The sequence below is a fragment of the Setaria viridis genome, chromosome 9 (genome assembly GCF_005286985.2).
Source record: "Setaria viridis chromosome 9, Setaria_viridis_v4.0, whole genome shotgun sequence".
NCBI lineage: Eukaryota > Viridiplantae > Streptophyta > Magnoliopsida > Poales > Poaceae > Setaria > Setaria viridis.
Window position 1 is genome coordinate 1,192,209 of NC_048271.2, and position 24,323 is coordinate 1,216,531.

Sequence of the window (24,323 nt, forward strand, 5' to 3'; positions counted from 1 at the left end):
GTGTCATGGACATGATGAAGCAAGAAAAGTATCAAGCGAGATCGATCATAATCATGCACTACACCAAGCATGGTCCATAGAGAAGGAACTCTATGCTGTATGTTCACCTACAACATGTACGGCCTAGCATCATTCAGATTCGGATTCAGCTCGGCCCATGTACACACACAAAACATCTAGTCTTCTCCCCTATGACTATGAATGCACTCGTCTGTACAGTGTACACAAGCTGAAAAAGAAAAAGAAAACAGCATGGAACTGTTTCAGCAGAACAAGATGGCAAGGCTACACTTTCTCCTTGACGAATGCAAAGGTGACCATCCAGATGAGGCAGAGGACCCAGCCGCAGGACAGGGGCGCCGCGCCGGCGGTCAAGCCCGTCGGGTTGTCGGAGCCGCCGTACATGGAGTTCCCGCCGGGGTTGTTGGCGTTCAGCACCGTCGAGCCGGATCCCCCGCCCACACCCCCTTGCCACCCCGGGCTGTAACCGGTGGGCACGGCGCCCGACATCCCTGGGGTGTAGCCGGTGGGCACGGTGCCTGTCGCTCCCGGGCTGTAACCGGCGCCGAAACTGCACAGGTTGATTGTATCGAGGATGGAATCAGACCATGTCACTTTGGCTCACTGCGGACTGCATCTATGCTGAGATGGTTTGGGTGATATGATTGTGCTGGTGGTGGCAGAAAGAAATTGTGTTAGCTCTTACCCTGATGATGATGTCTGGTACATGCAAGTTCCTGAACCTGCAATAAGATATACGAGTAATGAAATTGTTAGATGTGGCAGTGATTCATAGTTTTTAGTGCATCGTCGAAAAGAATGAAAAAAATTACTTGGGTTGACGTTGACGAGCATGCCGGCGCCTCCGAAGTCGCAGCTTGCCGGCGACGGGTTCTTTTGGAAGTAGCTGTTGAAGGCGTAGGAGGCGTGCGCCTGCAGGGTGTTGGGGTTGTAGCAGCTGCCCATGGGCTGGATGGCCGAGCAGTCGGCGCCGCCCATCCCGCACGCGTAATCGATCCCGTCTTGCATGGCGAGGTCCGTCAGCCCCGTCTTGGCGACGCACCACGTCTGCCCCGCCCCCGCCACGGCGGGCGCGCTCGGCTGCACCGTGCCGGGCATTGTCGCCGGCGGCTGGTACACCGGCGCCGTCGGCATGCCGCCCGCGCCGGCGGCGCCGCCCTGCTGCGGGTACGGGTACGTGGTCACCGGGTTGGTGACCGGCGACGTGCCCGGGAACTGCGTCGGCGTCGTCGCCGGGTTCGTCACGGGGGCCGCAGGGTTCGTGACGGGGCCCGGCATGGTCGGCGCGGTGACGGGGCTTGTGAAGGGGGTGGGAACCATTGATGGCGGCATCGTCGTCGGGTCGGGCATGGTGGCCGGCGTCGTCGGCTCGGGGTACAGTGGCGGGAGGTTGGGGTTCGTCGAGAACCCGTTGTCGCCCGGGTTGGTCGACGGCACGGTGACGAATCCTGGGGACATCGGATTCGACACCGGGTTCGTGGCCGGCACGGTCACCGGGTTGGTTACCGGCGTCGCGGCCGGGTTGGTGACCGGGGAGAACTCGTCGTGCGCTGTGGCTCTTGCCTCGCCGAGCTCGCGCCGGGGTGACGACACGTCCACCAGAACACCCAACAATCTCTTCTCCCGACTGATATCGCCGACCAGCTTGGCCATTGCCACCGCGCTTGGAGCCGCACGGCTCTTGAGGTGGAGCACGACGCCGGCGTCGGAGCCCAACAGAGCGGCGACATCAGCGACGGCCTCTTGGATCTCTGCAGCCACGGCAAGCTCACTGTTCGCTTCTGCCTCTATCTTCACCTGAACAAACGAGCCTGACCTCCTGACGGATTCCCTGATCTTACTCCACTGCTTCTTGTGGGCACGATCCTTGGCCATGATCCGTAGAGAAGACAGCATGAGCTCCGGCGAGACCCTGACGCTCTGTGCCAATCCAGCGGCACCGAGAGAAGCGTGAATCGACTGTAAGGTGCGCCGCAGCCTGCCGAGCTTCCTCTCGGTGGCCGTGACGACGATGTTGCTGATGTTGAGTTGCCGGTTGGGATCAAGAACTTCATTAACAAATGAGCCGGCAACATGCTCTGGCCTGCACGACTTCGGCCTGCACTCAAACGGCTTCAAGAAGAGGTAGGCATGCTGCTTCTCGGTGACCATGACTCTGCACTCAGTGATGACTGAGCTGGACGGTATCTTGACCTGTGTTGAATCATACGATAATTCCACAAATGCTCCTGAAAGGAAATGAAAAGAATTTTTTTTTCAGGGAATGTAAATTTCATCAAGTATATACCAATTGCATCAATGGAACAGCATTATGCTGATCAGTAGCTACGTAAGTCACCGACAGATAAACGCTTTATAAAAAGGAAAGATCCAGAAACATAAAAGGGCACTGACCTGAACAGCAGATTGTTTCAAGGAGGAGGATACAACAGAAGAAGAATGTGAGAGCAAGAGGGAGAGTAGCTGCCATTGAAGAAGTGAGAGATCTTGGCAAGGGTGTGGCTGAGCTGAGCAGCCTGTGATGAGGGGATTGAGCTGGAGATGGCCAAATGGACAGTGGGGAAGGGGAGGGTAGGAGAAAGGAGCAATGCAATTTAAGTACAAGGGAGCAAAGGTTGTGTGACACAAAGTGGAAAGCATAAGCAATAGGGCAAAAGTGGCAAAGCGAATAACTATTGTATTAGATATGCAATGCATGCTCCTTTTTCACTTTGGAACAGGCAAACCAGCAAGCATTGCAGTGCACACATCCTTTTCCATGCAGAGAAAATGTCTGGAGTAGGAGCGCTGTACCAAACTGTGTGTGTGAAATATTTTTTTTTCTATGTTCATCTTATTGGTAGTTCGGTCAGTTTTTTTTTCTATGTTGATCTGCACTGCACTGATGTAAATACAGGGGTATCCTTTTCTGCTGCTTCATGATTCATGAAACTTGCTTATGAAGGCTGATATGCCATTTTCTTGAACTAAGAAGAAAAGCATGCGCGTACAAGCTGTTGAGTGTGAATTAACTGCACACTAGGTTCACCTGCAATCGCATTTTATTTCCATTTTTCTTTTTTGTGGACAAAAAGGCTCAGGTTCAGTCGTAAAGCGGCTTTCTCTGGTGACCATTACATATGTCTTGAGTTGACCCGCATATGGCCATGAGTTGCTGCACAACATGATCACATTGTCAAGAGCGTTCTTCTTATTGTCTGACAGGGTTTTGCACAGTCATTAGACTTGCCTTTTTAGAAGAAAAAAAAAACTGTACTATGAAAACACTAGGACAAGGAGCTTTTGGACCAATTGGGGCAGTGGCAGTGGGCAGCAAGCATGACCCTCCAAAAGGCTGCCGTTGGTTGCTCATGCCATGTGCGTTTCAAAGATCCCTAGTCTGGGCTCTGGAACAACCATTTGGGAGAAGGGGCAAGTTTGTGAGCAACTCGCTGCCGAATCCTTAGCTATGTTGTTATCACAGGCATTCAACATTTCAACTGGTACAGTGCAGGACCATGCTGGCATAGTGACATACTGACATGGCTTACCTTTGGAGAGGGAGGCAATGGTAATCTGCACACGTCATACGAATATATTCGATACTTCCTCGTCTGTATAAAGCCAGCAAGTATTACTAGTTACTCCTCCTCGCTATTACCTCCATTATTATCTAAAGAAAAATGAAAATCTTTAGCATGTATTAGAAAAAGGACTAATCTTTATCTATCAGAGTGGAGAAAAATCTGGGAAAAAGTTAAATCGTATGATTGGTTTAGTGACGCATCAATTTGAGGAGGAAAACGGGCCAGATTGCAGGGCATGGCTTTCTTTGCCTGCACCATCATTGGCCAGGAGGAAAAGATCGAAAAAGGCGGACATGAAGAGAAAGGATCGCAGAGATTTGGGATCGATGGATCGATTTTCAGGCTGGCGGTGTCTGGAATTGATCCATCATGTAGCATCTTTGGCCACATTTGACTGCCATCTCACACATCACTCTTGACTTGAGCTAGAGCTATCTTCTTGCTCCTCTTTCTGCAAAAGGCCGGATAAGAGGTTGATATCCTCCTTTTAGTACTAGCAAGTAGCAATGCAATGTCAAGAGTCAAGTGTAAAGAAAGCCATCTGAGCCCAATGGCCACACCAGAGGACAGCACTTGCATTCCATTCCTTGATAGAATAGGTAATCTATGACTACTTTCCATCCTTTTGATTGATCTTTTTTCATCTGCCAAAATGTTCATATTCGGACCAAAAAGAAACTACTCTTCCATTGCGCTACCGTGACACGGTTTGTGATGCTATGACCATAAGTTTCTGTAAAGGGTATTGACCTAAAAATAGGTCATTGTTGTGAACATATTTGCTGCACTTTGTACATGTAAACCCTCTACATCTCTTTCTTGACAGACTAAAGGAAATGAAGCGGCCAAGCAGGTGATGATCTGAGGGAGGCGATGCTTTTTTGCAAGGAAAACAACGGCGCTTTAAGCGGCTTTAATTAGTTTTTATCATCGAGCGCTAGGTGCATTATGAGCGTATGAACAAGTTGAAGCAGATCAAATTAAAGCTGGACCGGATTAACCGTAATTAAATCGATCGTGGGCATCTGCTTTTATGTGCGTATATACAATTAGAATACGGGCACGCACGCGAAATGTGGACGTACGCGTAGCCCTATACAAAAAGTGTGATCTGCAGCCTTTAATTCCCCTGTTATTTCTCTGAAACTTGAGCCTTGTTTAGTTCACCCCCAAATCCCAACTTTAGCACTATGCAAAAAGAAAATTCCCTATCATATCAAACTTGCGGTATATGTATGGAGTACTAAATGTAGACGAAATAAAAAAACTAATTGCACAGTTTTGTTGTACTTTACGAGACGAATCTTTTGAGCCTAATTAGTCAATATTTGAACAATAATTCACAAATACAAACGAAACGTTATAGTGTTGCTACAGTAATTTTGACACCCCAAAGTTGGGCAACTAAACAAGACCTTGGTGGTTTGCTGAGATGAACTGATGTTTTTTTTTCTTTTCAGATACAAGCTGTTACTTGTTGTATATAAGAATTGTGGTCTGATGGATCCTTAAGAAAATTGCCTGAAACTGTATCTAAAATGTACGCGTAATAACTGTTGCAAAGTTAGCAAATAGCCGCACGCAGTTGGTAACACGAATTCAAAGAGCCAACCAATGATCGACCGATGGCCCCTACTACATTGTTTCGAGCGGGTGTATCTGCTGACTTGTCTGATTGAAGATTGGCTGGACGGTCTGGATTATTCTTGGCAAGCAAATAAAGCAGGGTGCAGCTGGGGTTGATGGCTTTGCTTAGCAGCTAAGAAGGCCGAGCGCGCAAGTGTGGTTTGCTGGGCCACCATGGCCACGGATGATCCAATGGATGATCCAATGGATGGACGGGTCGATGGATTAAACAATGGCGTGCCGACGGCGGCCATGCAATATTATGCAGCAGCGGGAAATAAAGGCGGCACGCGCACACGTCGGTCCGACTCGGACGCTCGACCTCGCTCTCGCGACAAAGGCGGCTGACGGCGGCGATGGGCCCGCGCGCTTTGTTCACCACCTGCACGAGCACGAGCACCGGCGAGGCAGCGACAGGGAAGGAAGGATCGGATCGGAGAGGAACATTCGGTCAGTCGTACGCCAGTGGCTCGCTCGCTCGACAGCGGCCAGGGGAGGGATAGGTGGTGGGAGGTCACGTGAGTGACGTGCTCCTGCCTCGTGCGCGCATGGGAGATGATGCCTCGGATCCGATGCCGGCTGTTTGCTGCTGGTTGTTCATGTTTGTTTGTTTTTTGAAAAGCTTCCTGGTTGTTCATGTTCTTGTTCTTCGTCGGCCGGCTACTGTCCGCACGCGTGCAGCATGCATGCATGCTGCCGTCGCGTGGTTTCGTTCTGCGCATGGATCCAAGCAAATGGGCTCAATGTCGATGATGAGCCGCGTTGCTGCTGCTTATGCTGCATGGGCCGTGGCCCAAGAAGGATGGCCGAAAATGAAAGCTCAGGTGAGAGGAGGGAGGAGGAGGACTGCCCTTTCTGTTGTTCTGAATCATCAAAGCGCACGTGAGGAATGGACGACACCATCTTCTTCTTTCTTCAATCGACGACACATCCAGCATTTTTCTCTGATGAAAAAGTGAAAGCATGGATAGGAGGAGACATATGCCTCTGCGTTGCATTATTGTACGCGATCGAATGGCATATATCTCTCTTTGGTCCTGAGAAATGGACGGGTCCTGAAAAACAAAAAACAGAGAGAGAGAGAGAGAGAGAGAGAGAGAGAGAGAGAGAGAGAGAGGGGCCTGCTGCTATGTTCTAGTGGACACGGATCGCGTTCGTGGCATGTGTTGGTGTCGCTGGAATGAATCAACGCACGCACGGCACGCACCGCACTGAGTTAAAAGTCCGCAAGAACGATGGGCCGTCGTCGCAAGCTGATAGCAAGGAAAGCAACTGATCGAACAGCACCCCGAACTGAAGGGAGGACCATCAGCTCCTGCTGCTGCTGCTGCTCGGTTCGATCCCCACCCGGCCCGATCGATCGCGACCATGCCGATGCTCGCCGGACGCCGGCGATCGGGATCGCAGTCGCGCTGATCTGTCGCCCTCCATCCCCTCCTCTCCTCGTGGTCCAGCTCCAAGAGCCGAGACCACACCCATCGTCATCCTAGCTAGAGCTACCTTCTCATGGAAGAAAAAAATTACTAACCGCCGGCCGTCAACGTAGACCGCGCAGCGCACACTCAGGCCACAACTTCCCTTCCAGCTAGGCCCTGTTGTTGCCCAATTTTGAAGTGCCAAAATCACTGTGCCAGCACTATAGCACACTGTAGCGTTTCGTTTGTATTTGTGAATTATTGTCCAAACATTGACTTATTAGGCTTAAAAGATTCGTCTCGCAAAGTACAGCAAAACTGTGCAATTAGTTTTTAATTTCGTCTACATTTAGTACTCCATACATATACCGCAAGTTTGATGTGATGGGGAATCTTCTTTTTTATAGTGACAAAGTTGGAATTTGGGGCCCTAATAAGCTTAGTCCCTCTCCACAAATTTAGTCGTATATATTCACGACTAAATTTTGTCGCATGTACGTACGGCGTTGCATTGAGTAACCTCTTGGTCAAAGTAGAGCCTAAGATGTGGTCAAAGTAGCGCAAGGGTTGGCAAATGCGAATTTATTAAGACGTGTGGAGCATAGAGCTAAAAATACTACAGCAAGAACCAAACAACTCGCAAGATTTGCCTCTTTTTTTTTGTTTCTGCTACATGCACTATCAGAGTTTATAAAGTTAAAATTTTGCGGGTGACAGTGGACATCGTAGCTTATGATAAAAATGCGTTATGAATTATTTGTTATTATTTTTATAGACTAGGGCATCTAAACTAAAATTAATCCTTGGAAATAAAATTACATGAAAAATACATTATTTTGAAAGATAAATTTTTATTAAGGGTGTAAATTGAACCGACTGATATAGCTGTGTGGGAGTATCTAGACTTTTGGCCGTACTTGAAGGAGTAATTTGGAGTTTTTCTTTTTCTATTCAATATGAACGAGTACAGATTATCTTGCCTCAATTATCTCCAGTCGGCCCTACCATGTCACAAGCATGATTTGCCTTCTCTGAACATGGAGGGCATGTGAGCTATATACGCCAGTGAGCTTCTGTTCCATTTCCTCCGGTCTTAGTCTTATGCTTTTATACATGCACCGAATTAAGCGTATATACCTGGACTCGTCGGCTATATATCATACGAAAACTGCAGCAACGTATACCATTATCACCGCCCTATCCATCAACCAATCATGCGACGAATGATGATGATCTGATGTGATTTGACGCGGGGGCATGCAGCTGGATGCTGGATGCAGTAGCAGCAATCATCTGGTCGCCGTGGCGTGCGACAGCGAGACTGGAATCACGGATCTCCCCAGCGTCTAGCCCTGTCCGATGACGACCAATAAGGCGGTGTTCGATACCATATACTAAACTTTAGCGGTGTCATATTGGATGCTCCGATGCTAATTAGGAGAACTAAGCATGAGCTAATTATAAAACTAATTGTACAGATGGAGTCTAATTCGCGAGACGAATCTATTAAGCCTAATTAATCCATCATTAGCAAATGGTTACTGCAGCACCACATTGTCAAATCATGGACTAACTAGGTTTAATAGATTCGTCTCGCGAATTAGACTCTACTGTGCAATTAATTTTGTAATCAGTCTATATTTAATACTTCTAATTAGTATCCAGCATCTGATGTGACGGGTGCTAAACTTTAGCGGCTGGAGTCAACGTGGCGATGAATCGGCAACGGGCGGCCAACGGCAACAACGCCTGGCGCTAACCTAACCGGTCCGCTGTACGTACGACACACACGAGACGGGATTAAGCGTGCAATCATGTGGTGAATGGCGATTAGTTCATTGATTACTGATTAGGAGGGAGAGCCAGATCTTTTTCCCTGACGACAAGCCTGAAGATACATAGGCCAAGTGCCAGGCGTTTTGTGTAGTGTCCTGCACTGCTAATGGCTTGCTCTGACTGGGAGCTATCACAGAAATATCTCGCTGTCCTTTTTTGTTCCTTGCAAAAGCATTAGTGAGATACCTGTGTGTGATCTATGGCGGGTCGAAACAGTACAAAACTTGGCATCAAAGATGATAAGTTCCAGCGTTTGTGCCGGAACTGTTTAGTTTGCTGTGAGCACAGCGATGAGCGAATTGGTGCTCATCAGCTCGTGCAGTAGTATTATTTGAACGCAGTGTTTGCAATGCATGAATCACGCAAGAATTGAATAGGTAGAGTCGTGGAGAAGTGTTTCAAACGCACAAATCTCACGAGAATTCAGAAGAAATCTATGCATTCCAATTCCAAACATGATCTAAAATGAGTACTACAAACCGCGTGACTGCAGTGCTGCTCAGCCAGGTCCAAATTGAAGGACGCTGGCCCTAAAAAAAAACTCAAGGATGCTGGATGCCTGGACGGTGGATGCGGAGCAGTTTCAGAGAAAAATAGTAGTAGCATCGAAGAAGGACTGAAGGAGAAAGGACAGTCTGACAGCTTCAGATTCCGTGCGCCCAACAGCTGGGCGTGGCCGCGTGGGCCACGGGCGCATGGACCCATAACTCCATATGGCCCACCAGTCAGCAACGGGGACACGGCAATCGACGAGAACCTAGCCTGTAGCCCGGCCACGAGTCTGATCGGTGATACTCCCGACAACACCCAGATACTCTGCACGAAAATCCATGGCGCGCTCAATCCAGTCTCCAGGTGCTGCTTGGTGCTCGCCTGCTTGGTTAGTTGGTTTAGTTCTACTCTGGTTTGCGTTGTCAATTTTTTTCTCCGAAGATATATAACAAAATGGCTTCAGATTCAGATTTTGTAAGATTTTATCTGTACCAGTAGTGCTAGATAATAGCTCGTCCTGGATCCAGTCTGTCTGGATCCACCCGTCTACAATTTAGCTCGCTAAAGTTTAGTGTATCTTTTTTAACCAGCTCTAGCTAAATTTTAACTATGTGTATCTTTTTTAACCAGCTCTAGCTAAATTTTAACTATCTGTTTGGATCGATCAGCTAAATGATGGTTATGTCCATCTTACCTCTCATGCACGAGCGTGTTCGGAACCTTTGATGAACTCGCTTAGCCAGGTGCAAGGGTAGGTGAGGCAAGAAAGGCCATATCATTTGAAAGTTTGCCTGCTTGCCTTGCCCACGTTTCCCCATTCATTCCCTCAGAAGAAGCTTCCCCAAGAACAGCAGCAAGAAGCGGATCCAGAGCGCGCTGCAGCCAAGAAAACAAGACAGATTCCTGGAAAAAAAATCATAAACCAAGGCCAATATCAGGTTAGATTGCGCCAAGTCGATTATGGCAGAGGAGTCAATTATTGTTCCTTGTCAGATTCGATTTGGGCTGAGGAGCTCGATTTGGCTTGCCGCTGAACTCGACCCGAAATTGGATCTTTACCATTGCCGCTGAGCTCGATCTTGTGAAGCTTCGTGGGAAAAAATGAGGGGGTCGACGGTCAACAGGTGTTAAAGTCGTCTGACCACTTGTCACTCGGTTTGGATCTTGAAGCTAGAGACGCGGTAGACTTGATGCTCGTGCGCCTCGACCGAGAAAACCGTGTTCCTCAACTAGTGTAGCAGTACATTTTTATTCGCAGTGAGAGAACATCACGAGTCTAAGGCTTTAGTTTCTAATTTGAAAGTGGCAAAATTGGCATTTTGCCATAAATGCGCAACTATAGCGTTTCGTTTGTATTTGTGAATTATTGTCCAAATATTGACTAATTAGGCTTAAAAGATTCGTCTCGCAAAGTACAACAAAATTGTGCAATTAGTTTTTGATTTCGTCTACATTTAGTACTCCATGCATGTACCACAAGTTTGATGTGATGGAAATCTTCTTTTTGCATAGTGTCAAAGTTGGGAGTTTGGAGGTAACTAAACATGGTCTAAGAATGAAACTACCTACTAGCAGCATGCACCCAGCCAATGGGAACATTTTTCCTCGAAGAAAAGAAAAGCTAGAGATTCTTTCTACCAGCTGGTTTGACGCATGCAAAAGCTTGATCAGGTATACAAACACTCCAGTTCAGACTTCCCTGCCGCCGCACCAGATAAAGGCAGCCCGAATTATGTCCTTAAACTATCCGATAATAATCCAAGCAAGCACCACGCTAACTTTCTACTGGTGAAGGTGGTGGTGATCACGCGTGGGCGAATCATACGAGGACGAGGTGGTAATCCTAGTATGTTACTCATGGCAAGTCAACTGCTTGTCATGCTATAATCCCCATCCATCGCAGCATGCATTATCATTCTCTACGGTCTTGACTCTTGAGGCCACGATGGGATTAGCAGCTGCGGAGTGTGTTGCTAGCTAGTGCGGCTCCCTGATATGATTGTGGCAACCATGATAGCTAACACCACAAAAGTGAGTCGAATTGAATCGGCTAGAGTGAATTTGCTTAGCTAGCCGTGGCATGGTAGTTGGTGGCCCAATGGCACACGAGCAACCATGCTGAAATGACCGTGGAAGCTAGGGAGCTTGTGCGGCTATGGACACACACGCATCGTGCACACGGTCGCGGTTTGTTACGTTTACGGTGAGAGACGACAAAATGAGTAAGCGCAGCCTGTGGTAATGACAACAAGGTGTTTTTCTAAATTTGTTAACTACGGATCAAGAGTTGCATGACAAAATCACGACTTTCTCAAGATAGCAAACTTTTACAAGTAAATTTAAGGTGGGCATACGAGTGTCCATTCTATAATAACTAAGATGATCTAAGCCACCCATATTCCATTTCCATGCTCTTTTTTTGCACATGCTCTCCTCAACAGAGTTATTACAGATGCATTAAGACAATAACTAAGTAACATGCATCGTGCTTATCAAACTTTAGATGATTTTGCTAGTTATACTTGTCCCGCATATGTTGTAAACTTGAGGTGTCACATAACTCGTTATACTACTATTACAACTGTTTTATATCGCTGTTACAACTTTTATACACGATTAAGGACCTGCTCGGCTCCTCCCATGCGGAATCTACCTTTTCTCGATATATCGTCATAGTCAAATTTGACATACATCACGACATTATCTAGTCGTCATACGAATGTCGTATGCAGTTAGTATCTTTGGTCATCACCTTATCTTTAGACGTGTGCGGTTGTACACTTTTGCTTCTCTCACCTGTTCAAACGGGATGGAATTTAGCGTCCGTTCTAACTCAAAACCGGTTAATCGTACTTTCTAGCCTCTAAGATACCATCAAGTACAATATTGACATGTTGGATCCTCCTATCATTGCAACAAACCTTTGAAAAGCTGGCTACCCACACTAATTTCCCTTTGCTCGGTGCCGATTGTCGTGTAGCCGCTGGGGTGCGGCGTGCAATTTTGTGGCGGCACTGTTTGGACTAGGCCACCCCGCTACGGGTCCCTATCTATCATCTCCCCACTCACACATGCCATCCCATCTCTGCCCTTTCTGCTCTTTCCCCTCCACCTCTGCTCCCCACCTCGACTCCGTTGCTGCCTTCCCACCAAAACTTCCTCGCAAATTCCTCCATCTCCAGCGGGATTCGCCCAGTTCGTCAACTCCGGAGCTCGATTCGTTCCCGAAGCTGCGGCCTGGGCCGCCAATTTGCTCGGTTTGGTGTCTCGCTGATTCGCCTCAGTATTTTTCTCCCCTGCAATGTTTCGGTGATTCGCGCCGTATGAGCTCGGATTGGCGGCGGCGTTTCTGATTCCTGCTTGCCGGATGTGGAGGCGCGAGGTCATGTGGGTTTCTCTGGTGTGGATCCGGGACTGCGTGGGCGTCACTTTCGTCGATTTTCAGAGTGGGAGGGGAGCCGACTAGATCTCTCGGCTCCCGCGGTTGCTGCGCTCCTTCGAAGAGTCGGGGAGGCTAGCTGTGATCGAAGGTTCGTGTAGAGTTTTGGGAGGTGAGGGGACATGGAGGCCGCCAGGCTCGGTGCGCAGAGCAGCCACTTGTACGGCGGCGGGCTGGGTGAGCTTGACCTGAACAGGCGTGAGAGCAGAGTGTTTGGCTGGGACCTCAACGATTGGAGCTGGGACAGTGAGGGCTTTGTTGCCACACCGGTGCCCACTGCTGCGGCGCATGGCTCAGGATTGAACAGCTCGCCATCATCATCCGAGGAAGCCGAGGCAGAGGTGGCTAGGAATGGCCTTGGAGGCGATTCTGATAAGAGGAAAAGGGTGGTGGTCATTGATGATGATGACAGAGAGGATCAGGACGCCATTGTGAATGGTGGTGGGTCACTGAGCTTGAGAATTGGGGGTAATGCTGTTGGTGCCGGAGCGATGGAGGGTGGTGATGTAAATGAGGATGAGAGAAATGGAAAGAAGATCAGGGTGCAAGGTGGCAGCTCAAGTGGGCCGTCATGCCAGGTTGAGGGCTGTGGGGCGGATCTGACTGCAGCGAAGGATTACCACCGCCGGCACAAGGTCTGCGAGATGCATGCTAAGGCCAGCACTGCTGTGGTCGGGAACACTGTCCAGAGGTTCTGCCAGCAATGCAGTAGGTTAGTTTTATGGTTCCTTTGCCATACACGTAATTATTTTGTATATAGGAGACGAGCGTAGGATATCTCATGCAAGCTATATTTAGCGCAGCCAGACAGACTTTGGATACGTGCAAACTCTGATCAAGATGATGTTTTCAGACCATTGATATTTGAGAATCACCATAATCCATGACAGCTGTAGAATAAAATAAACGAAAAAGGCACATTATCATCTTTAGACTGTAACTGCAAGGCAATATTTCAGTGAAAAATTGTTTGAAAGGAAACTTTTAATATAAATTTTAGTTCTCTGTAATTATTATACATGTTCTTGTGCAGATTTCACCTTCTTCAAGAATTTGATGAAGGGAAGAGAAGTTGCCGGCGACGCTTAGCAGGCCACAATAGACGTAGGAGGAAAACTCGCCCTGATATCACAATTGGCGGGGCTGCTTCAATTGAGGACAAAGTCAGCAATTATTTATTGCTGAGTCTTATTGGAATTTGTGCTAATTTGAACTGTAAGTTTGCTAACTACATATACAGTTTTCTATTCTACATATGAAGTTCTGATACTTGTATACTTTATTTTCCCTTCAGTCCTATGTAAAAGTAATGCTTTAATGAAATTTTCTTGGTATAGACTTAAGTTAAGACTAGCTGCGATCATATTCCTTTTTACAAGATTATATGAGTTCTTGTTACTCTATTTGACATGTTGATAAAAAAAAAATTGAATAGTTTTAGGGCCATGAGGTGTACATGGTATTATGTGTGCTGGAAGTTCCATGTATTTGGTTTATTTTAGAAAATTCTAGGATTGCTCATAGGAAGTCCCCCCACCCCCAATCAGCTGCGTGCTAGTGTATCATATTGAGCAATTTAGCATCCTACACTGACATAATGCTGCTATTACTAGCTGGTTGACCTAAAATTATTTCTATTTACTAGCTATTCCTTGTTGCCTGTGAAAGCTTGTCTCCAATATAATTAGTGCGTCCAAACTGCACTATTATCATCATAGTGAGTAGCCTGCAGAACTACTCAATGGTCATATTCAGGAAGATACATGACTCCTAAAATTGTACTTGCAGCTGACAGTGTTCAGCATTCAAACAGCCAGGAGCTGCTATCCACTCTTTTGAAGAACCTAGGGTCTGTTGCCAAATCACTGGAGCCAAAAGAACTATGTAAACTCCTGGAGGCATACCAAAGCCTGCAAAATGGATCAAATGCTGGAACCTCTGGAACAGCTAATGCTGCTGAAGAGGCTGCAGGGCCATCTAACTCTCAGTTGCCTTTCGTGAATGGTAGTCATCGTGGACAGGCATCATCGTCTGCTGTGCCAGTACAATCGAAGGCTACCATAGTGGTAACTCCAGGTATGATGCATTGTTAAAACTTGGAGAAATTGTTTTGTCATTAACAATTTCAGCTTACATTTTCCCTGCCTGCACAGAGCCTACATCATGCAAGCTTAAGGATTTTGATCTGAATGACACTTGCCATGATACGGAAGGCTTTGAGGATGGGCAAGAAGGTTCACCTCCACCTCCCTTTAAGGCAGCCGATTCTCCTAATTGTGCATCATGGATGCAGCAAGATTCTAATCAAAGTCCACCACAGACTAGTGGCAATTCAGATTCAACATCAACACAATCATTGTCAAGCTCAAATGGAGATGCTCAGGTTTGTCTTTTATTTATTTGGAATAGACTCCATATAAAGAATGCTAAAGGGCAGATTATGAGTTCAAGTACGACTTATCAGTCTGTATAGTAATAGCTTTATATATTGATGAAACAGATTTTGACTTACTATATCTTTTTAGTGGGAAATTAACGACTCACTAGCCGCCCACCAATATGCTGCTGGAATAGTGTGTGTGTATATACATATGCATCAGACTGTTATCAGGAACTATCTTTCTTAGGTGGAGAATATTAAGGATTGGAATTTGAATTGGAATAAGGTTTCAATGCACCTGAATGAGGGAGCGAGATGTCAAATACATTTGGTTTATGCAGGACTAGATTGGGAATCCAGTGCTTCGCTTTATAGGGAGTTAATAACTCCTACCTTTACTGTTTCAACCTTCTGACTTTTAGACCTACCTGACTTTTTGATACCCTTACTAGAAATTGTGAAGACGTCAACAACTAAAACAGAAAAGATCTTGTAGAGTGGATTTTAATGGAACAGTGCACAAAACAAGTGTTCAATCCCCAAGATCCATACCTAGAAGTAAAAAAATTCATGCATCTCTAAAATTTCTCTTCAAAGTCACGTTGATTAGATAATGAATCAGATAGACACGCTCTTCGTTGCATCCTCTGTACGGAAATGCCAGGCGAGTACTAAAAATGTCTTAACATGAACTGGACAGCCTTCCGATGTATATAGAAAGATATGCATGAAGAAATTTATGTTAACAGCCAATCAGCCATAGTCTTGGTAGCACCCACACAAACACCAAGATACTTGGATTGCACCTAATTATGCTTAGATGCCCTCTTTTTTCTTGTGAAACACCTGATTCTGATTATTTTTCTTGCAGTGCCGGACTGATAAGATTGTCTTCAAGCTTTTCAACAAAGTTCCCAGTGATTTACCTCCAGTTTTGCGGTCACAGGTAAATTATGCATTCTCTCAGCAAGGGACAGGAAAATATATCTTGAACCTAACACTTAAATCCTGATTTTTCAGATTCTTGGTTGGTTGTCTAGTAGTCCTACTGATATAGAGAGCTATATTAGACCTGGCTGTATTATTCTAACCGTATATCTTCGGCTAGTTGAGTCTGCATGGCGAGAGGTACGCCCCATTCTTAATTTTTGTATGTCAAAGTAGTGCCCTTTTTTTGTTTGATTATTAATGGTCTTTCCTACAGCTTTCTGATAATATGAGCCTGCACCTGGATAAGCTTTTGAATAGCTCCACCGGTGACTTTTGGGCATCTGGCTTGGTATTTGTGATGGTTCGACGACAGTTAGCTTTTATGCACAATGGTGAGCCTCCTTACAGCTATGCTGCTGTTCAAATTTCATTCTGTATTCTTTATGTAGGAAATTTCTTAATTATCACACTTTTTCGTTCATGTTACTGCAGGTCAAATTATGTTGGACAGACCACTGGCATCCAGTTCTCACCATTACTGTAAGATTTTACGTGTCAGACCAGTTGCTGCACCTTATTCTGCAACAATAAATTTCAGGGTAGAAGGTTTTAACCTACTCAGTAATTCCTCAAGGTACTTTTATCATCTTGAATTTAAATTAACTTATTTATGAAGTAGTTAATATGATGTTTCCTTCAGCTTATTCATTTGCATCTAATACCATCTTCTCATGCTTGCAGGCTAATTTGTTCATTTGAAGGACGTTCTATATTCCAGGAAGACACAGGTACTGTAGCAGATGATGTTAATTACGAGGATAGTGACATCGAATGCCTCAGTTTTTGTTGTTCCATCCCTGGTCCAAGAGGAAGAGGATTTATGGAGGTACAGATTGTTATATAGCTGTTCTTATGATGTGATGATCTCGGTTGTCTTCTGTAACCTTGAATTTCCCCTGAATATCACCTGCAATTTCAGGTTGAAGATAGTGGATTTAGCAATGGCTTCTTCCCCTTTATAATTGCTGAGAAGGATGTATGCTCCGAGGTTTCTGAGCTGGAGAGCATATTTGAGTCCTCCAGTAACAAAAATGCAGATGCCAATGATATTGCCAGGGACCAAGCCTTGGAGTTTCTAAATGAGCTGGGTTGGCTTCTTCATAGAGCAAACGTAATGTCTAAACAGGATGAAATGGATACACCTCTTGCTACCTTCAACATGTGGAGGTTCAGGAATCTTGGTATATTTGCCATGGAGCGGGAGTGGTGTGCTGTGGTTAAAATGTTGTTAGATTTCTTATTTATTGGCCTTATTGATGTGGGATCCCGATCTCCAGAAGAGGTGGTACTTTCAGAAAATTTGTTGCACGCTGCTGTGCGAAGGAAGTCCGTTCAAATGATTAGATTTCTGCTGAGATATAAACCGAATAAAAACTTGAAGGGAACTGCACAGACATACCTATTCCGACCAGATGCTCCGGGCCCTTCAACAATTACCCCCCTTCATGTAGCAGCTGCCACCAATGATGCAGAGGATGTATTGGATGTGCTTACTGATGATCCTGGACTGGTATCCTCTTTTTCTTGGAATTTTGCCTTTTTCCCACCACCTCAAGTCGAGCTAATTTTATTAATTTACAACAGGAGATCAGTAGCAACTTAGTAGTAAATTATCATTCTCTTGATCTTAACTGAAGCCACATACAGATGTGCATGCATTGAACTATAAATTGATGAATGAATGAATTATGAGATGTCACATACACTATTTATATATGTAGCCTAATATTTTCAATTAATAGAGTTGAATCTTATTACTTACATCTAACGTGTCTGTTATGACCTATCCCTTCCAGGTTGGAATTAGCGCGTGGAGCAATGCACGGGATGAGACAGGCTTCACACCAGAAGATTATGCTCGCCAGAGAGGCAATGATGCTTACCTGAATCTAGTCCAAAGGAAGATTGATAAGCATCTTGGCAAAGGTCATGTTGTCCTCGGTGTTCCAAGCAGTATGTGCTCTGTAATAACTGATGGTGTTAAGCCTGGTGATGTTAGCCTTGAGATCTGCAGGCCAATGTCTGCATCAGTGCCAGGTTGCCTCCTCTGCACCCAACAGGCGCGGGTGTATCCAAATTCTAGGGCAAGGACCTTCCTTTACCGGCCAGCAATGCTAACGGTGATGGGAGTTGCCGTGGTTTGTGTCTGTGTGGGCATACTTCTTCACACCTTTCCCAGGGTTTATGCCGCCCCCACATTCAGATGGGAGTTGTTGGAGCGTGGACCGATGTGAGAAGGTTTAGGATGAAATAAGCCTAGCTTTCGTTTGTAAGTTGAGAGCTTTAGTGTAGTGGGTAAGATCAAAGGAACATAATTGCCGTGTGAAGAAGTTCCTTTGTATTTAAAGCAGGATCCTGTCGCTGCTGTAAGCTTACACATCGTCAATATCAACTATATTTACAACCTAACATGCTTCCATTACATCCATCCATCTTTTTTATTGTAGAATTCATTCTTTTCGGAGCTTTTGTGAACCATCAGAATAAAAACATGTTCTTGTTTGTATATATGTTGACCTCTTGTCCTTATGTGATACAGGACAGGTTAAGAATTGAGGCATAATATCTACACTTGGAATGATGTCGAAAATCTCAAAGATTGTATTTGTTGAAATGATATTTTACAACTCAAGTTCCTGAATTTTCGCAGGGCTGAAACACACGCACTTTCTGTTCAGCAAAATCAAGATGTGCACTTTGCGATTAGTAGACGGTTCTCTGGTGAAATATTTGATGGAACATAGCTTACAAGATCTGCAACTAGACCCTTATGTCTAAGCCATAACAGCCTCCCGGTATCAATGATGTCTTTACACATGAATCCTAGAGAGGCCCTCTCCCCTGTTGGTATACTTCGGATTATTCTCTCAATTCCGATGATCTCTGGATCAGGCTTCTCTGGTTCTCTGCAACGAGGTCCAACACACACAAAAAAGTCAACAAATACATATCAAGCTTGCAATGCACTGCATCTTAAAATTCCAGAGAACGAATTATGGGCGTTATTCAAATGTTTGAATGTTGATAAAAAATAACCTTCAGATAACCGGGAAAGATGCCCAGACGAGGCTAAAGGTTGGAGCAGAATATCTTTCACGGCAATAGAAAATGCAGACAAGACTCAAGGATAATTGTGCTTAATGATAACCAACCTGACTTCAGAAGACGTGTCTTCAACCTCCGCATAGGAACCTGGGGAGCTGTGATCACCATCGACAGCCCAACTGCTAAACCATGTTATGGCATGGAATTCTTCCTCTGTAATATCTAGTCCTGAGAGGAAAGATTTATCTGCAGGAATAAGAAAACAAAATTACTTGGCAAGCAATTTAAACAGCTTTGCTACAATTTTCAAGAGAGAACAAACTTTTATAAATATGAGGTGAAAGTGAACACATCTCATTTTCTTTTTGTTGAAATGCTTAGCAATCTTAGAAAAGAAATTACTTGCATAATGCTTCCATTGACAAAGATGGTGGCAGCAGGTAGCTAGAGCAAGGCCCTGAAGACTATGTTTGCCATGGACCCTTTCTTCTGTTTGGTCATATTGTTCAGGGAGACAGCAAGTCATGGTCATATCTGGCGATGGAAAACAAATTTTCTTAGATAAACTTTTCTCAACATGAAGTGAATGCATAAATTTCAAATATTATGACAACCTGTTGCAGGTCCACAAAGATGTTTTCCAATTGCTAGATACTTAAGTCCCCTCAATGCCTCTATTCCATGTAGGTTCAAATCCTCAACTGCATTGTCCAGTGTGTTTATGTTCCTTATCAGTGATTATATTTGTTTCAGAAAGTACAACCACCCAAATATAAATGATCAATTGAACCAGCTCAGTTGCACGCAAAAAGATTCAGTTAAGGAGGTGCTTGCAAAGCACTCAAATCCAATATATAAAGAAAGAGAAATCTTACTATCAATTCTTAAACGCTCCAAGGTAACATCTTCATTTTGACGCAAGCTTCGATCAGCCTAGAAATTTTAGGTGGTTAAAGAACTTATCTTGGGGAAATCAGATTAAGCATAACAGCAAGCTGCTAATATGTTCCAAAAATTCACAGCACAATCAAGCTTACTCTAGAAAATAGCATATTATCCAAAATGTTAGAAATCTCCAAATTAACTGCAGTGGCATTAAACTCAGAAAAGAATAACAAGCTAAATATATAAATTTTCACATCACTAGAAACAACACATGAGACAACTGCACATTACACTAGTACACAAGTCAATTTTTGTTTTGAAAAAGTACTCAAGTCATTGCGTATTAAAATTAGATTGCAATTGCAAAGTACAGGCTACATTGAACATGGTAAACCACAAAACAGCAAGAGGTTGCAAAAACTCAGGTCATTTTGCAAAAAAAATTGAGAGGCAATATATTGACTACTAAGCCTAACTATGGTGCAGAGTTGACGGCTTTGTGGAAGTCAAGCTCAATTTCGCAAAATACAGTAACCAACAGCAAGCATTAATACAGATCAAGTGGATTTTATCCCGAAAGCACAATGACTTGTTTAGATTTACTGACCTTAAGCTTGTAGGACCGTCTCTCAACCAAAAACACATTCCTAATCCCGTAACAGTCCACGAGCACCTGAGTCAAGTACCCTCTTCCAGCTCCAAATTCCATAACCGCCTGAGCACTCACTGCCACATTCTCCCCACCCACCACATCAGCGCCACCCTTCCGCAACAAGCCAAATGCCTCCATGTTTCCAACAATGGATGCCTGCTGCGCGACATGCTTCTCTTGGTATGGCACCTTCCTGTAGTCCAATGGGTCCAATCCACCATCAGAAATCACACACACCACTAGAAGAATGAGCCTTACACAACCAACATGGAGAATCCCCCCACCTATCGACCTGCCCGCTCATCCATTTGTCGCAAGCATCGGTGATGAGATAGGACTCGCGCATCGCCACGGCTGCCGCGGCGTGCACCGACCGGATCTTACCAAGCAGACCCCGGAACTCATCGTCCGTAAGCCTGTATACGGCCGCACGCTTCTCCGCCGACGTGATGCCGCGGCCGGCCTCGGACCCGCCGGAGTTGATGCCCTTGGAGTAGTACGGCTGCGCGGCGAGTGCGGCGACCTGCTTCTTCAGGGGGCACTTGCCGACGTGCTCCTCCAGGTTCTCCTCAAGCACCGTGCTGCGCATGACAAGAGTAAGGCGGAGGTTACTGAGTTAGGGGCGGCCGGCGATGCTAGCCAACCCAAATGGTTGGGTGGGGGTGGGGCTTACTGGGAGGGGTCGACGGGGCAGGGCACGCGGCGGCCGGCGCCAGAAGCGGACTCGGGTAGGTGGTTCCCGCAATACCTGAGGAGCAGGATGAGCCAGGGATTAGGGCTCATGGGTTAGGCTGACGAGCGAAGAAGCTTAGTCGGAGTTGCTTACTGAGAGGACGGGAGGGGGGAGTTGGCGCAGTGGCGGCGCTTGTTGGGGAGCCAGAAGTGGCAACGGCCTGGAGGAGGAGGCGGTGGTGGTGAGCGCTTGCCGTTCGCCGGTGCACGGCCCATATCTGACGGCGGCGGCGGCGGCGGCGGCGGCGGCGGCGGCGGCGGCGGAGAAGAGGGAGACGGCGGGGGAGGAAAGGAACGCAGAACACTGCCGCCGGCCGGCCGGAGGGTGTGGGTTCAGGGGAAACAGAGGTCTTGGCAGGGGCATAGTGACCGTGTGATCCAATATAAGCGGTTTAGATCAGCCCAAGGAAAAGACGGGGTGCGAGTATTTTACACTTGAACCCCTAATTAAATATAAAATTCTCTAATACGAACCCCAATTGGTAATCGCGATCCAAATTTGGTCCTAGGGCGACCGTTTGATCAACCACGTAGGGTCCAGATCGAGACGAATCTTAGAGGCCCTGGTGTGTTTTAGCAGGAAAGCCCCTTCACGTCGTCGTCTCCTTCCTCGCGAGTCCCGCCGCCGCCGGACCACCGCCTCCGCCTCGCTGCTCGAGGCCTGACCAGAGAGCAACTCCGGATTTGCGCCGCCTCTCGAGTGCGTTGAGAACGTGGGTGGCGTTCATTCTCTCGAAGCGGGAGGCTGGTTACGCGCGATGGCCTCGTCCCGAACGGCCGGCGACTGACAGCCAAAGATTGGAACTTGATGCACTCGAAGTGGTCACTCTGATCTCTTTTTCTCAGGCCATTATCGAACAAAACTAACAAAGAACAGCCTCGAATGTTAGTTCCCGCAGCACAAAATGCGACAGTTCAGAGTGAATGATTCAGCTGAATAGCAGCAATGGATATTCAGACGTTACTCAGATGACGATTGGTGCTTGTTGCGCTGCACTGAACTTGTCTGTACTAGTAAGATCGATTGGTGCTTTACCAGCTCGTCGACGTTGCCGAGCGACAACAGATGACGATCTATAGAGGCTCTGCACAGAGCTACTGATCACTCCGAGTCAGACTACTGCAGGTAACTGTTTCCGCTGAGAAGATCACTCTCCTCTTCCCGTCAGGCAGGAGCAGGCGCTGCCCTCGAAACTCGGGTGCTCAGTTCTTGCTCGGACAAGATCTCGAAGTTTCAAAGAGGACGCTGTTAAACTAATCTCTCTGCCCGTCAAGTGTCAAACAGCAGTGATTGCGATTTGCAAGCACAACGACTAGTTGCCGAATCCCTTTTGAGTTTTGCCAGATGCACGTGCCCCACTGGCTGACTTTGATGGTAGCCTCATGGGCGACACTGACCAACAGCGCCTCGGGTTCAGACTTCAAAATCCGCCCAGTTGCGCCGCCAGCCAGCGGCAGGTCGATCTGCTTTCTCTGATTCCACAACATGGCAAGACAACAATGGCGGCATAGCTGTTTTACAGAGTTGAGAATTCTCGTACAGGCTACAATGGTTTGCGCTACTGTTTCATTCATGATTCATGACACTCTGGAGAAGTATGTATGAACAAAGAAAACGGAATAACAGAGCAATAGAAATCAAAAGGATGGAACATGTTTGGAAATATCTACTGCGTGTTTGGTGTTCACAGGCCGACGGTGTGCAGCACGGCGGGGTTGACGGCGGTGGTGGCACCGTCGACGACGAGGTTGTGGCCGCTGATGAAGGAGGCCTGGTCGGACGCCAGGAACAGCGCCGCCTCCGCCACGTCCTCCGCCCGCAGCACCTTCCCGCGCAGGACGTTGTGCGGCACCGTCATGGCCTCCAGCTCCTCTGGCCCGACGCCCATGAGCGCGCAGCTCATGGGCGTGGCCACGCCACCGGGGGACACGCAGTTGACTCGCACGCCGTGGCGCCCGAGCTCCCCCGCCGCGGCACGCACCAGCCCCAGCAGCGCGTGCTTGGACGCCGTGTACGACGCCGGCCCGAACCCGCCCTGGAGCGACGCCACGCTCGCCGTGCACACGATGGCGCCGCCGCGTGCGCCGTTGTCCGGCGGCGACACCATGGCGCGCGCCGCGTGCTTCACGCACGCCGCGGCGCCGCGGAAGTTGACGGCCATCACGCGGTCCAGCTCCGCCAGGTCCATGTCCATCACGGACCCCGTCGGGAGCAGCACGCCGGCGTTGCTGAGCATGACGTCCAGCCGCCCGTGCGCCGCCACCACCGCGCCCACCGTCGCCTCCACCTGCGCCTCGTCCGTCACGTCGCACCGCATGAACGTGCACCCGGCCGACGCGGCCACCGCCTCGCCCAGCGCGTCCTGAATGTCCGCGATCACCACCGTGGCGCCGCTCGACGCGAACAGACGCGCCGCCGCCTCGCCGATGCCGCTCGCGCCGCCGGTGACGATGGCAACCTTGCCGTCCAACCTGTCGCCGACGATCAAAACCCAAACCTTGTCAATGCACGAGCTGCACGCACGTCGCAACTCCAACCAAAGAAAATGAACAGCGCCAGCACACTCACCTTGGCTTGGACATGGTCGATGCTAGCTTGGTTAGCGCGTTGTCAGGGATGAGGCTCCGCATGATGAGTTTATATAGGCCACAGTTTTCTATAGATTTCGTCAATTTGTCAGTATTTTAATAAAAACACAAAAAAATCTTAAGTAATCGAGAGGACATGATAGAGCGTTGTTACACTCGCAAATCGATAACTAAACTAATTCTTGATTGCCCCAAAATAGTATAAAATAGTAATAAACTACTTTTGTTCTGAGCATACTAGCTACTGTCATCATTCTTTAGGATTTTGTTGGATCAACCATGGGTTCCTGTTCCTCGAAAATGGATCGATGGAGAAGACGGTGAAAGCTGTTGCAGCCGAGATGGAAGGAGGAGATGGAGGCAGCGACTACTGAATAAGGTGCATGTGGAGGCCATGGGTGGTTGCACCCTTTGAGGCAGACAGAGCCATGGCACTCTCCCCCGGCTCTGGCTGGCATGCCTCCTCTGCCCCGGGCACTGATCACTGCTAGCACTGCATTACTAATCCATACAAGAAATCTGAACAGGAAGTGAGAAAAGAAATGCAACTCAAGAGCAAATCTAGACGACACCATTTTTTTCCCTTTAAATAAACAGGGGAAATCTCGAGTAAGGTTTCAGAACCGAATTCCGCTTGCAGGATTTCTTCATTAGT

The 24,323-nt window shown here is 47.1% G+C and overlaps 4 protein-coding genes across 4 annotated transcripts; 1 reads left to right on the forward strand and 3 right to left on the reverse strand.

The window, feature by feature from the left end:
• Positions 1 to 15: 15 nt before the first annotated feature.
• Positions 16 to 2,636, reverse strand: LOC117839151 (uncharacterized). Its single transcript, XM_034719418.2, has 4 exons — positions 2,416 to 2,636; positions 834 to 2,249; positions 707 to 743; positions 16 to 571 (listed from the first exon to the last, which is right to left on the reverse strand). The coding sequence occupies exons 1-4, from the start codon at positions 2,489 to 2,491 to the stop codon at positions 286 to 288; spliced, it is 1,815 nt and encodes a 604-aa protein (XP_034575309.1). The 5' UTR covers positions 2,492 to 2,636; the 3' UTR covers positions 16 to 285.
• Positions 2,637 to 12,011: 9,375 nt separating this feature from the next.
• Positions 12,012 to 18,174, forward strand: LOC117837250 (squamosa promoter-binding-like protein 6). The gene is made up of 11 exons (XM_034716843.2): positions 12,012 to 13,107; positions 13,429 to 13,610; positions 14,184 to 14,471; positions 14,549 to 14,778; positions 15,647 to 15,721; positions 15,796 to 15,903; positions 15,980 to 16,097; positions 16,198 to 16,339; positions 16,447 to 16,591; positions 16,685 to 17,275; positions 17,562 to 18,174. Exons 1-11 carry the CDS (start codon positions 12,518 to 12,520, stop codon positions 17,997 to 17,999), a joined length of 2,907 nt encoding a protein of 968 aa, XP_034572734.1. The 5' UTR covers positions 12,012 to 12,517; the 3' UTR covers positions 18,000 to 18,174.
• Positions 18,175 to 18,343: 169 nt separating this feature from the next.
• On the reverse strand, positions 18,344 to 21,407 carry LOC117837251 (tRNA:m(4)X modification enzyme TRM13). The gene is made up of 9 exons (XM_034716844.2): positions 21,174 to 21,407; positions 21,021 to 21,095; positions 20,632 to 20,928; positions 20,303 to 20,540; positions 19,686 to 19,743; positions 19,425 to 19,511; positions 19,213 to 19,344; positions 18,918 to 19,056; positions 18,344 to 18,671 (listed from the first exon to the last, which is right to left on the reverse strand). The coding sequence occupies exons 1-9, from the start codon at positions 21,293 to 21,295 to the stop codon at positions 18,449 to 18,451; spliced, it is 1,371 nt and encodes a 456-aa protein (XP_034572735.1). The 5' UTR covers positions 21,296 to 21,407; the 3' UTR covers positions 18,344 to 18,448.
• A 1,149-nt stretch (positions 21,408 to 22,556) lies between these two features.
• Positions 22,557 to 24,323, reverse strand: LOC117837252 (short-chain dehydrogenase reductase 3b). Its single transcript, XM_034716845.2, has 2 exons — positions 23,649 to 24,323; positions 22,557 to 23,551 (listed from the first exon to the last, which is right to left on the reverse strand). The coding sequence occupies exons 1-2, from the start codon at positions 23,708 to 23,710 to the stop codon at positions 22,765 to 22,767; spliced, it is 849 nt and encodes a 282-aa protein (XP_034572736.1). The 5' UTR covers positions 23,711 to 24,323; the 3' UTR covers positions 22,557 to 22,764.